At 34.8% G+C, this 14,375-nt stretch overlaps 1 protein-coding gene across 1 annotated transcript in view; it reads right to left on the bottom strand.

Annotated features, from left to right (window-relative positions):
- Positions 1–1,230: 1,230 nt before the first annotated feature.
- The window catches only part of LOC149533614 (uncharacterized), a 68,140-nt gene continuing 54,995 nt past the window's right edge, over positions 1,231–14,375 (bottom strand). The window contains exons 7-9 of the mRNA XM_089804951.1: positions 1,988–2,060; positions 1,782–1,874; positions 1,231–1,694 (exon numbers count right to left, since the gene is read on the bottom strand). Of these exons, the coding sequence (XP_089661077.1) occupies positions 1,479–1,694; positions 1,782–1,874; positions 1,988–2,060 (382 nt within the window). The 3' untranslated portion in view covers positions 1,231–1,478. The remainder of the gene's footprint in view (positions 1,695–1,781; positions 1,875–1,987; positions 2,061–14,375) is intronic.

Below are 14,375 nucleotides of genomic sequence, written 5' to 3'. Positions count from 1 at the left end.
CAATTTATGTATGCCTACTTTAACCATGTTTTCATATGAATATAATGTTAAGTGTGTGTTTTATCCAATTTTTCATATGAAGGTTTAAAATTCCTTATATTGACAAAAAAAATTACGATATCGAAAAAGTGGTCCTGTTCTAAAAACTTAGAATAGCCTTACATAACTTAGAATAACTTGATAAGTAGGAGATGATTTCCACAGCAATGAGTTTGACTCAAAATCACAGAGTAAAATCTTGATAGCAATATCACAATTTGACTTGCTATGGAAATTATCTCCTACTTATCAATTGATGAGCTTAAGGGGCTTTCTAATGAATGGTTCATAAGGCACAACACTTGGTGAAGGTTTTGCAAATGGGGTTGCAAGCTTTGGGTTTAACCATGCAGGAAATTCCGTAGTTAAGTATGCTCAAGCTGGAGTAGTACCAAGATGGGTGACCTCCCGGGAAGTCCTGGTGCTTCACCCCTGTGAGCATCACCTAGATCCAATGAGTGCTCAGTGTTCCATTTATTCTCATGAGAGATGGATTCATGTTGAATCACTACTCGTGAAACATGGGCCAATAAGTTTGACTCAAAAATTTTCACACAATAAAATCCTAATAGCAATATCACAATTAGAATAACCTTATATTGATCCCCTACTTAACCTAAATCATGTTGAAGAGTTCATGAAGAGTTCTAAACTGGGGACATGACAGAACACTGTGTATCTCAAAAATTCCTAATTTGCATGATATAAGCTCAGCCAAACATAATTTGACATAAAACATATGTTCACAATTCCAAATATGATGAAAGCAATGTAAAAGACCTCCAATAAATAATTTCATTTTGAATCGCTACTCATGAAATATAGACCAATGAGTTTGACTCAAAATCACGCAATAAAATCCTGATAGCAATATCACAATTAGAATAACCTTATATTGACACCCTACTGAACCTAAATCTCGTTACCCCAACTGAGGACTCGACAGAACACTGTGTATCTCAAAAATTCCTAATTTACATGATATAAGCTCAGCCGAACATTATTTGACATAAAACATATGTTCACAATTCCAAATAAGATGAAAGCGGTGGGAGAGACCTCCAATAAATAATCATGAGTTAGTCCCGGCAGCGGAAACCTGCTAACATTCAGCGAATAATAATATGGTGGAAGCCTACGCGACTACAGATATTTACCATCTTACTGTTTACAGCTGCTACAACATAATAATTGACGGAAGAGATATTAAATCTAGATTATAAAACTTAAAGTTTTGCTTCTGACGAAAGTTGCATAACAGAGGGAAGGAGCTCATGAAGCAAGAAATTATAGATCTAGATTCTAACATTACAAATGGTGCTTCTGAAGAAACGTATATATTTTCTTGAAAGTTTACATTTGGAAATGGACTCGTATGAAAATCTTGTCCATACACGTGCTAATTTACATGACTAGGAAGTGTAAGAAAATAAATTGATTCACACTCCAGAAGAAACTTCAGTCTTGGCCTCTTCCTCAATCAAAGGATCTTCCTCAATCGTCTCTTCAGCCATCAGCTGCTTTTTGTTGAGGGACCTCTTGTCTGATTTCTTTGTATTAATTGGTTTAGGTTGCTTCTTCACCGCCCCTTTAATTGGTTGAACAGTTATATTCATATTTCTATCTTCGTAATTCCTGCTCTCCAATGCTCCCAACTGCAATAAAGCATTTCTTTAGATATCTGTGAAAAAAAATTCTGGATAAATATCTGTAAAGATAAAATGGAGGTGAATAAACCACACCTCTTTCAGGTCATTTTCAAATCGCTCAAATATCTTGATGGCTTTCTCTCTGTAATTAAATTCACGACCCTTGAATTGCACTATGAACTTGACCTGTAATTAAAGCGTTACTATTTGGATTTTGTTACTTGCACCTCCAGAAGGAAGAAAGTAAGAACGGAATTCCATCTTTCCAATAGACTTAAAAGTTAAAACATGTCACTGACCTTATGACCATCTTGGAGAAAACGCTGAGCAGCTCGCAGACGCACATTATAATCATGGGTTTCTATATTACACCTGGTATGAACACAAAAGAAAATCAACAAGACAGAAATACCTAACAACGCCATTGCAAACTAACTTTGCACTAGAGCCAACTGAGAGATTGTAATTGCATCACGACCAAAACAAACTGCCTAAAGTAACCAAGTTTTTGGCAACCTCATTTGCATTAGAACTTGAACAATAAATGTTTCAATTTTTCTAATGTATAGAGCACCCTGCTTCTAAATATCAGCAGTACACATTATCAGGATTATTTTCTGATTTTTTAAGTTTGTCTTCCATACAAGCTGGTTTCAAGACGTTAATTTTAAAAAGGTAAACAATGTTTCCCTCCAAAGAAACTAGGTGAGATCAATCACAAACTATTACTGTATACTGTCAAATATTTCGACCAAAGAGTTAAGGCCAATCATTAGCTAATACCAACAAAATTTCCGTCCTTTTCCTGCAACTAAAAGCAATAAGTAGCATGATGAATGGTGAAATAAGACAAAGTTATAACTAAAATCAAAGCCTCCATTTTCACAAACATGAAACTGATGCAGAGCCACACCTTGGAAAACTCAGGAGGAATCAGACACTCAACTGAGTTGCTTCAAGGGGGATCTACAACCTCCAGGATCACACACTAAAATCAGATTCAAAACAAAACTTTGAAGATAAAATCTCCCAAAATATCTTCTTGCTGCCTCCGGATAGACCTGCACTCAGACATGAATAACTTTCAAACCAAAAAAGATTTACTCAATCCAACCGTTGAAATTTGGCGTAACTAGGTTTCAAACAACATATAAAAATTTGAGAGAAATCCAACAGTTCAAACCTGAGATATTGACCACGCATCAATGTACATTTTTCTGCAAAACATTGCTTCTTGCTGTCTCTAGATAGACCCGTGAACAGACATGTATAACTTTTGAACCAGACAATATTTTCTCAATCCAACCGTTCATATTTTGCATAACTAGGTTTCAAACAACATAAAAAAATTTGAGAGAATCCAATGGTTCATTTGGAAGATATTACCCATGCACTGAGACTAATTTTCTGCAAACATACCGAATTCGACCCAAAACTAAAACTTTTTAATCTTCTGCAAACTATCAACTTGTTTCCAGTGAGAAGATAAGAAAAATCCATTCAAAACTCAGACCATCGAAAACTTGCACAAAGACAAAATAAAAAAACATTCCATATCTCTCCAAATTCGATTCTTTTGCTACATAGCCGACTGGCTCTCATTTTAAAACTGACTTTCTTTTTCCTAATTAAAGGATGTGAAACGTTTTCTTCTTATTTAGAAAAGAAGAACGTCTTCTATCCAAAAAAAAGGATAAGAATCTGAAACGTTTTTTCTACCAATATTAGACAGTCATTTTCTAAATCAGAAATATTCTAAAAACTGCCTACTACCTATTATTGGATTCTAAAAATTATTAAACACTCCACCTACGAACTAAAAAAAACTATTCTAATTTAAGATTCACACACCTGGTCCTAGGTGGCTATATCTGGAGAGCTTATCGAATTGCTACTCTAGGTATGCCACCACATGTAGGACGTTATTACAAACTTCAAAAACTAAAAGCATTTAAAACATAACATTAAATTTCCTATTACATTTTCAACAATGTTGCCTCCTGTAGCATTTCTCTTCTCTGCCACTGCAGCATACTCCTCTGTAGAATGAATCTCAAGTCCTCTTGAGATGATGTGTTGTAGAGATGAATCTCATTCTTCTTTCGAACTTTCCAATTTCTTTGAACTAGGATGAGCATATCTACAAGAAAACCAAAAATAGTATCCAACTTCTCCACCTTGTAGCTTTGATTCTTTAATGTTGTAAATGTCACAGAAAATTCTCCAGCATGATTCACTATACATGAAATCTACATCCCTGCATAAACATTATTAGAAGAAAACATATCATCAGCATTAAGATTATTTGAGTTCTCTTTTTGAATATGAGCTTCCTTATACACCATGTAATGTGCATCATATCTATCTTCATCAATAGTAACCATAAACTTATCTGCTTCTTGACTATCAACCAGTTTCACATCTTGAATCTTAAGAATCGTATTTATCTCTTCTTCCTTTATTAAACATTTATCATCATCTTGATCTTCTGTAGTAATCTCACTTTCAAATATCTCTTTCTTATTACAACTTTGCTCAAGAACAATAACAGTATTGCACTCTTTCCATTCTTCTTCAAGCTGAGTTTCCATACTACCGCCATGCCTTTTCCATTCTCCCACAATGGCTGCAAATTTTTCCCATAAATCAGATTCTTCTTCAGAACTTGTTGTTACACATTCCTTAGCTTCATCTTCATGCCATTCCTCTTGACATTTTTCTTCATTATGCATAGTTAAGGCTTCATTAGTTGCCTCCAAAAAATTTTCCGTAGGAGTACCTTCCAACATTGTACTCTTCTCTATTTTCAAAAGACACATTATTGTTCCAACCATAACTTTATCACACTCAAATCCCATAGGGCTTTCCTCTTTATTCTTTTCATCAACATTTACTTGCTGCACTCCTTCTTTCTGCATTTTATTTTCTCTCAACTTAGCTTCATTCTCTTCACGTTTACTTCTCAAACTTTTTATTTCCTCTTCTATCTTGCTTACCTCTTCTCTTTGTTTTCTCATTTCTTCTTCCTCTCTTTTCTTCTTTTCTATCACTTCTTTCAAGAATTCTTTCTTACCCATCATCATAACTTTGGCTTCTGCGGTTTTGGATTCTTCTTGACTTGGCTCAACTAGAGGTATCAATTCAATGACCTTTCCATTCTTTGTAATGGTATACGTATTCTTCACTCCATCACGATGTGCCTTGAGATCATATTGCTAGGGTCTGCCGAAAAGTAAATGGCATGCATCCATATTAACAATATCAAACAATAATCTATCCTTATAGGCTCCAATCTGAAATTCCACCCAAGCTTGCTCTTCCACTATAGTATGTTGCCCTTTATTTAACCAAGATATTTTGTAAGGATACGGGTGTTGTATTCTTGGTAGCTTTAACTTTTCCACCATTTCAAGAGACAAAATTTTCTGTAGAACCAGAGTCTACTTGTACCTTACAAACTTTTCCCCCAGATTTACAGGTAGTTCTAAAAATGGACTTCCTTTGTGGTGGTTCTTCTTTGACAGGCATTTTTAACAGTGTTCTTCATTTTTAACAAAATTCCACCATGTAAGGGCTGCTCCCTTCATTTTGGACTTAGCCAACTTAACTTGCTACGACTCTGAAACTTTCTCACATTCAAAATGATTCTCTAAGGCTTCAATCCATTCCAAAACTAATTCAGCGTCCATCTTTCCTGTAAACATAGGTAACTCCACGAGTTTTCCTCCCAAAGCCTTTAAAGCTTTAAAAAATGGCTTCTCGTTCTCAGATATTCTATCTTCTTCATTGTCGGGTACGTCTTCCTCTTCTTCCATTTCTTCTTTCATTTCTTTCTTCTCAACTATATTCTGCATATATTCCAACTTACTGGCTAGTTCTGCCACTATCCCCTTCAACTCCCTATTCTCTTTCTGGATAAGTTCTTCTTGCTCCTCGACTTTCTTCACTAACTCTGCATTGGTCACCATCTTGCTTGACCCTATTGAGGAATCTTGATCAGGGACGTTCAACATATAACTTCACAACCTGCAACTCTCAAGCTCTGATACCAAAAATGATGCAGAGCCACACCTTGGAAAACTCAGGAGGAATCAGACACTCAACTGAGTTGCTTCAAGGGGCATCTACAACCTCCAGGATCACAAACTAAAATTAGATTCAAAACAAAACTTTGAAAATAAAATCCCCCAAAATATCTTCTTGCTGCCTCCAGAAAGACCTGCACTCAGACATGAATAACTTCCGAACCAAAAAAGATTTACTCAATCCAACCGTTGAGATTTGGCGTAACTAGGTTTCAAACAACATATAAAAATTTGAGAGAAATCCAACGGTTCAAACCTGAGATATTGACCACGCATCAGAGTACATTTTTCTGCAAAACATTGCTTCTTGCTGTCTCTAGATAGACCCATGAACAGACATGTATAACTTTTGAACCAGACAATATTTTCTCAATCCAACCGTTCATATTTTGCATAACTAGGTTTCAAACAACATATAAAAATTTGAAAGAAATCCAACGGTTCATTTGGAAGATATTACCCATGCACTAAGACTAATTTTCTGCAAACATACCGAATTCGACCCAAAACTAAAACTTTTTAATCTTCTGCAAACTATCAACTTGTTTCCAGTGAGAAGATAAGAAAAATCCGTTCAAAACTCAGACCATCGAAAACTTGCACAAAGACAAAATAAAAAAACATTCCATATCTCTCCAAATTCGATTCTTTTGCTACATAGCCAACTGGCTCTCATTTTAAAACTGACTTTCTTTTTCCTAATTAAGGGATGTGAAACGTTTTCTTCTTATTTAGAAAAGAAGAACGTCTTCTATCCAAAAAAAGGATAAGAATCTGAAACGTTTTTTCTACCAATATTAGACAGTCATTTTTTAAATCAGAAATATTTCAAAAACTGCCTATTACCTATTATTGGATTTTAAAAATCATTAAACACTCCACTTACGAACTAAAAAAAACTATTCTAATTTAAGATCCACACCCCTGGTCCTAGGTGGCTATATCTGGAGAGCTCATCGAATTGCTACTCTAGGTATGCCACCACATGTAGGACGTTATTACAAACTTCAAAAACTAAAAGCATTTAAAACATAACATTAAATTTCCTATTACATTTTCAACAATGAAGAGAAATGCTATAGGAGGCAACATTGTTGAAAATGTAATAGGAAATTTAATGTTATGTTTTAAATGCTTTTAGTTTTTGAAGTTTGTAATAACGTCCTACATGTGGTGGCATACCTAGAGTAGCAATTCGATGAGCTCTCCAGATATAGCCACCTAGGACCAGGTGTGTGGATCTTAAATTAGAATAGTTTTTTTTAGTTCGTAGGTGGAGTGTTTAATGATTTTTAGAATCCAATAATAGGTAGTAGGCAGTTTTTGGAATATTTCTGATTTAGAAAATGACTGTCTAATATTGGTAGAAAAAACGTTTCAGATTCTTATCCTTTTTTTGGATAGAAGACGTTCTTCTTTTCTAAATAAGAAGAAAACGTTTCACATCCTTTAATTAGGAAAAAGAAAGTCAGTTTTAAAATGAGAGCCAGTCGGCTATGTCGCAAAAGAATCAAATTTGGAGAGATATGGAATGTTTTTTTATTTTGTCTTTGTGTAAGTTTTCGATGGTTTGAGTTTTGAACGGATTTTTCTTATCTTCTCACTGGAAACAAGTTGATAGTTTGCAGAAGATTAAAAAGTTTTAGTTTTGGGTCGAATTCGGTATGTTTGCAGAAAATTAGTCTCAGTGCATGGGTAATATCTTCCAAATGAACTGTTGGATTTCTCTCAAATTTTTATATGTTGTTTGAAACCTAGTTATGCAAAATATCAACGGTTGGATTGAGAAAATATTGTCTGGTTCAAAATTTATATATGTCTGTTCACGGGTCTATCTAGAGACAGCAAGAAGCAATGTTTTGCAGAAAAATGTACTCTGATGCGTGGTCAATATCTCAGGTTTGAACCGTTGGATTTCTCTCAAATTTTTATATGTTGTTTGAAACCTAGTTACGCCAAATCTCAACGGTTGGATTGAGTAAATATTTTTTGGTTCAAAAGTTATTCATGTCTGAGTGCAGGTCTATCCGGAGGCAGCAAGAAGATATTTTGGGGGATTTTATTTTCAAAGTTTTGTTTTGAATCTGATTTTAGTGTGTGATCCTGGAGGTTGTAGATGCCCCTTGAAGCAACTCAGTTGAGTGTCTGATTCCTCCTGAGTTTTCCAAGGTGTGGCTCTACATCAGAAACCATGTAATGAGCAATTTTGACCACCTTCAAATTGAAACTATTTTAAACATGCATGTCATACCCTTTTAAATCGGCATAGACAAAGTAATTATTTGGTGAACGTTAAATATGGGTGCACAGTCGTATCATATCAATAGGCAAAGTGAGAGTAGAGGCTAACTCCTAGAAAGAATAAAGACTTAACATAAAGTAATAAATATTAAAAAGTAAAAGCTGGTTCTAAACAAAGGAAATGCCACAAAATGCAATTATAAAGTGCTAGCATTTCAGTTTGGTTTTTACATGGAATTGGTTTATCCTGCCTCTGTAAGGTCTTGGCAAAAAAATACCACTTCTAGAAATTAAAGCTTATAGCATTATTGAATATCATAATTTATACTTGAATTTACAAAGAATAGTAAAATCTCGACATTTAATTAGGGTTTCTTATTATAGTTATACATTTATTTGGAAGTCAACTGAAGAGTTTATTTTATGTTCTCAATTACCATAATTTTAACTCTCATATACATCTAAAGAACTATTCAATTTGTTCTTTGTGCTTCTGAAAGTTTATTTTTTCTTCGCTATCTTCTTCATAAATATTTAGCTTTACAGATTCTGAGTCCCAAGAAATTTCACTTTGGTATCCAATCTTAAATGTAATTTTGTGATACTCATGTTATGTTCATAGCCATAATTATTTTCCATCTTTCTTCATGTTCATATAGCCCCTACAATGTAGCATGAAAGACTAAGAGTACTCTGGTATCATCACTGAATAATTCATGCTTTCACTTTTCTTCTTTTGCAGGCATATTTTTAGGTCTTTTCAGTTATAAGGATCAGTCATATGTGACACTGTTTATTCCAGATTTTTCAGGATAAAGAAGATTGCTCAGCTTTACTGTGCACCCTGAAATTGTTTCATTTCTTCTCCGACCTACAGAAAAGATGGAGACCGCAGAGTCTTCACAGCCAGCCTTACCATACAATACCAATTCATCAATAGACTATAAATAGGTGTCATATGAATGACTTCATGGTCTCGGACACTGGAAACAGGTTCCAATGACTTACTAGCTATATTCAACAAAGTTATTTCCTAGGAAAACGAAAAAACACAGGGTTGCCTAGATGTTACCCTGAAATCTTACGTAACTGGGAAGTCAAAGAAATGTTCAGGGGAAGGAGAGGCAATGCAGTGTGTACTCATCCCCATGCAACACAGCTTGCTATCCTCGTTTCTACCCTGTTCATCTCAAGGTTTCTCTTTTTAACTAATGGATCTAGAGAACATACAAATAACAAGATATTTTAGTCCCTTTCTTGCCTTCTTTATCTAGATGGGATTTGTTTTGACCACTAAATCTATTAGACTAAATTTATTAATGATAATTTGAGTTGTAGAGATGCCATTAGAAGCAGTTACATGTGTTGATTATGACTTGCGACTGCGAACAAAAATCAAGATAATAATTGAACACACAAGACAAATTAGAAATTAAGCCAGAAATTGAGAATGCCCATGTGCTACGAAACAGGTCAAGAGTAAGTTATTCATTGTTGCATCTAGAGTATAAGGTTTCATGAGAAGAATGAAAGGTACACCTTTAGAATCTTATCCAAACATTATCCATGCAAATCCTGAGTATAAACAGGTGCAGCTATTCCTTGTGGGGTCATTGCTTGAGTTTGTGTGAGTTTTCTCCTCTACCACTGATCCTTTTGTACCTTCACTATTGTCTGTACTTTTTGCCATGTTAGACAGAGGTACAAGTGTGTACTGCATCAGCGACAAACTAGTGATAGCATTGAGAAATTAAGTTTGATCTTAGTTTACTAAATCCTCCGGCTTGGTTATCAGATTTGCAATGAGAAACTTGGCATCTTAACGGCAAGAGCTCAATTCATCATCTTATCAAAATATGCTTGTATAAATTAAGAACCAATAAAATATGGACTGTGCTACTTATAGCCAAGACTCAAGATAAATGACACTTCAGAAGGAAACAATGTTAAAAATTGATAATGTGCAGTTTTTATCCTAAAAAAAACCCAAGGAGAAAAACCAGCTGGGTAGTGACAGTTGCACTTCTATTGAATTGTTATTTTAAATCAAAAAAATTGACTGATGTAAATAGTGTGAAAAATGGAATGAGTTGTAAATAGCGTGGAATACTATATTACATGCACACTGTTAAGTCTGAGGTGTTAACTACAAAGAAAATTATATCTCTTATTGTAATGTGACACTCAAACCTACATCCTGATTTAATCCATCTTCCTCCTCTCCATAAATATTAGTTGGAATGGCCCCCTCACACACTTGGTCTAGAAAATGAAACGAAAAGGAGAAACATTAAACGATTCACTTTAAATTCAGTTCACTGGTGTTGGAATGAAACCACCAAATTTCGATAGCTAGTAGCTATGAAATCACCATGGCAAATACAAAACTCTCAGTTGGAAACCAACAGCTTCCACTGCCATGATTTCCAGTTCATTTTTTGATACTTTTGACTTCTAAAATTAAATATCTCTGAAAAAGGTTATTTTCCTAATCCTTTTATCAATCACCACTCCCTTTGTAGACAAGTTTGGTCACACAAAAGCTTAGAGCTTCCCATCTCTTCCTTCAAACACTATTTTGCTTGCCTTAGTATCTTCCCTTTGAGTCAAATTAGCCGAGACTCATGGTTCCTTCTGACATTCTTCTGCTACACACATCCTCTTTTAAGTATTTCTTGATCTCTGACTGCCCAATCCTCTCTCGAGTGTAGTTGTTTGTCAACTTCTACGTGTTGTGCACAATTACAAACTTTCTCCATATCATGTGAATTGGTGGTGATAATCCTCTATCTGATGTGGGTGGGTTGACCTTCGAAGTACTTTATAAGAACATCCTAATCCTCCAGGTCCATGTCCAATTAAAAAGTCATGTCTTCTGAGCTCCACGATGTAAACCTACACTCTTCCCATTCACTGTTTGAGAAACAAACACTTTAATTTTGTGATTGATCTTGGGCCCGATAGGATAGAATTTTTAACAATTCCTTAAGTGACATAACCAACTTCTTTTTCTTTATAAAAGATGAAAACAATTCATGCCATTCAAGAGCATGCCTTGACAGTTTGAGACATGCGAAAGATACCTTTTTTTCTCACTAAGATTGTGTGCACTGAAATGAAATTCTATTTGTCTGATCCAGTACTTACAGAATTCAGTATTAACTTGCTTTTCAAATAATTTAATCTCTACTTTCACTCAAGGGGGCCATGTGGAACTCAATTGAATCCTCTTTTCTTATTATCATCCAAACTACCTTCTTGGTTCTCTAGGTTCTCAATGGCCCTCCAATACCAAATTTCTTAATAAGACTCTTACTATGGACCGTCCCATACAATATTATTGTTGTTGCCTAATCCAAATCTGAGTTTCATCACAATCTCAATGTTGTTCACATGGGTGATCACACAGTTGTTGAAATTTTTATGGCCTATCATTGTAATCTCTTTATTCCCAATTTTCAAATTATTGTCTTCCAACACTTTTGGAAGTACCATGTTTAGTAAAAAGGCATAATGTTATGTGAATGTATTCTCAATCATGAGTATTCTCAATCATGACAGTACCTTAATTTTGACATCTATGAAGTTAATTTTTTGGATAATACAAAGCCCTATTTTTCTACAAATGAAAATATTTAAGAATTTTTTAGTTGTTCAAACTTACCAAATGCCTAGTCAGTTTCATCTTTTCACATAGCCAAAGACCAAGTAGTGTCCAAACCAAAGTAACAAGAATCGGAATCGGATCGGAATCGGCAAGGCCGAATCAAATCGTGAATCGGCCATGAATCGGAATCGAATCGGCTATGAATCGGAAAATTTAAAAAACCCTTGAAATTTAGTGAGTAACTTATTTCATAAACCCTTTATCGCTGATTCGATTCACCGATTCACAAAAAATCGTTTGGCTTGAATCGAATCGCCAAATCGCGTGAATCGCATGAATCGCCGTGATTCTTGGAACTATGGTCCAAACGCACTGCTTCTGGTCCTATTTAGTTTCTCGGACTTTACTATTAGAATATTGTACTGTTTCTTTAATGGTCACCTTAGTATTTTCCTTTTAGATAACATAGAAACTTTCCTATTAGCTTTTCAGAAAGTTTCTATTTCATTCACTATATAAGGAGACTACATCTCCATTTGTAATTACTCCTTTATGAATAATAAAGTATTGCAGCATGGCACCAAAGCAAGTTGATGGGCTTCTGTAATATTTGGCAATTTTTTAAAAACGAAAAATTCGGGGCCCTTTCTATTCTAGAATTAATTCCAGAAATCTTTAATCATTTTTTAATGGAAAAAAGGCTTTACAAATTCAATGGCAGATACAAAGATTTCTTGCTGAAAATCTCAAGTCTGGTCGAGGACCTTGGTTTTGTGATTGCCTGGTTTGAGCAAAAGTCTATAATTTTTGTGGGTTGCACATACTTGCATGTTTCTTGCATGTACATTTTGTGAGTTGTATGTTGCTTGCATGTGCATTTTGTGAGTTGCATGTTGCATGTGCTATTTTACCATGCTAAGTTTGGTGTTTTGTTGCATGATGGTTTCTAGGAGGGGTTTTATAATTTTTCTTCCATTAAAAAATTATTAGTGACTAAAATTTTGCCCCCAAAAAAATTTTGGTGGGTTTTCATTATTTTTCTCCCCATAAAAAATTCAAGAAGGGTTTTCATAATTTTTTCCTGTAAAACAAATCTGAGACGTCTTTATTATTTTTTGATATTTGTCCTTAAAAATTATGTTTGATTTTTCGATCTTATCATTAAAATCGTTTCTAGGTTCTGCAATTCACAAAGTGCGCAGAATTACTTTGTAGGTTTTTACCATTTTTTCCAAGAATCAATGATTTGTACTCTTGGGTTTGGCAATTTTTCCTGAAAAATCATGTCTTTTGCAGTTTGTTTTGGGGTGTCGTGCTCATCTGAAAAAGTTTGGAGTGCTTTCCATTTCTTTTCTCAAAATCATGGCAGTTCTCAGTGTATGCCTTTGGCTACAAGTAGGGACAACTCTATTATCCAACATCAAGTTGGATGTTTTGTGATGATTTCCAACCAGAAGTTTTGCAGATTCTCGTAGAGTTAGTGGCAAGCTCCTCTCAATGTCAGAGTCAAAGTCTAGCTCTTGTCTCTTGTTGCAGAGCATTTTGGCAGCCATTTTTGGCTGGTTCTATAATTTTAATTCTGTTGAAAAGTTATTGGTGGCTTTATAACTTTGTCCTCCAAATATTTTTGGTGGGTTTTCATTATTTTTACCCCCTAAAAGATTCAAGAGGGATTTTCATTATTTTTTCCTGTAAACAAAATCTGAGTGACATTTATTATTTTTCGTCCTTAAGAATTATGTTTGGTTTTTTGATGTTATCATTAAAACACGTTTCTAGGTTCTGCAATTCACAAAGTGCATGGAATTACTTTTGTAGGTTTTTACCTCTTTTCCTGACAATTGATGATTTGTAAACTTGGGTTTGGCAACTTTTTCCTCAAAAATCATTACTGTCGCAGTCTATTTTGGGGTGTCGTGCTCATCTGCAAAAGTTTGGAGGCTTTGGCATTTTTTTCTCAAGTTGTGGCAATTGTTCTCGATGTATGTCTTTGGCTACAAGTAGGGACAACTCTATTATCCAACATCAGATTGGATGTTTTGTGATGATTTCCAGCCAGAAGTTTTGCAGATTATCGAAGGGTTAGTGGCAAACTCCTCTCACTGTCAGAGTCAGTAGCTAGCTCGTCTCTTGTTGCAGAGTATTTTGGCAGCCATCTTGTTTTTTTCCAGATGAGTTTTGGCTACTTTGGTCATTGACATTCTGCTTATCCAAGAAGGGTCTCAGCAGCAGAGAAATATTCTGAAGAATTTATGACCATGACATGTGTAGTCTTCTGCGGAGTAGTTAGATGATGACCATGAAGGGAGGGTATTAGAATATTCCAATGTCTCTTTAATGATCATCTTAGTTAGTATTTAGTTTTCTGATATCATTGAAACTTTCTTGCTAGCTTTTCAGAAAACTTATATTTTTGTGCTCAATTATTCTTCACATAAGGAGACTACATCTCCATTTGTAATTGTGTGTTTATAAATAACGAAATATTGTAACATCTTTCTAGTTCCAGGTCAATTTCGGCTCTTCACATTGCAAATGAACAAGTTGTGTCTAAGTCTGCTGACTTTGGAAGAAACCAACCAGTGTCCAACGGCTCTACTTCTGATCCTATGTAGGAACTAACAAAATTTCATTAACAGTTGAGGTACTTCCCTACAGTGTGAATTTCAATGAATTTTGGGATATTACTCTAAGGTATTTCACCTTGGAGTCTCTAACAGCAGGATTTAGCTCAAATTATGCAAGCAAGAGAAA

Source organism: Cupressus sempervirens, chromosome 10 (genome assembly GCF_028749045.1).
Source record: "Cupressus sempervirens isolate cs-2001-9-10 chromosome 10, ASM2874904v1, whole genome shotgun sequence".
NCBI lineage: Eukaryota > Viridiplantae > Streptophyta > Pinopsida > Cupressales > Cupressaceae > Cupressus > Cupressus sempervirens.
The sequence above is the reverse complement of the archived record's forward strand: the minus strand, read 5'-3'. Positions and strand labels throughout refer to the sequence as shown.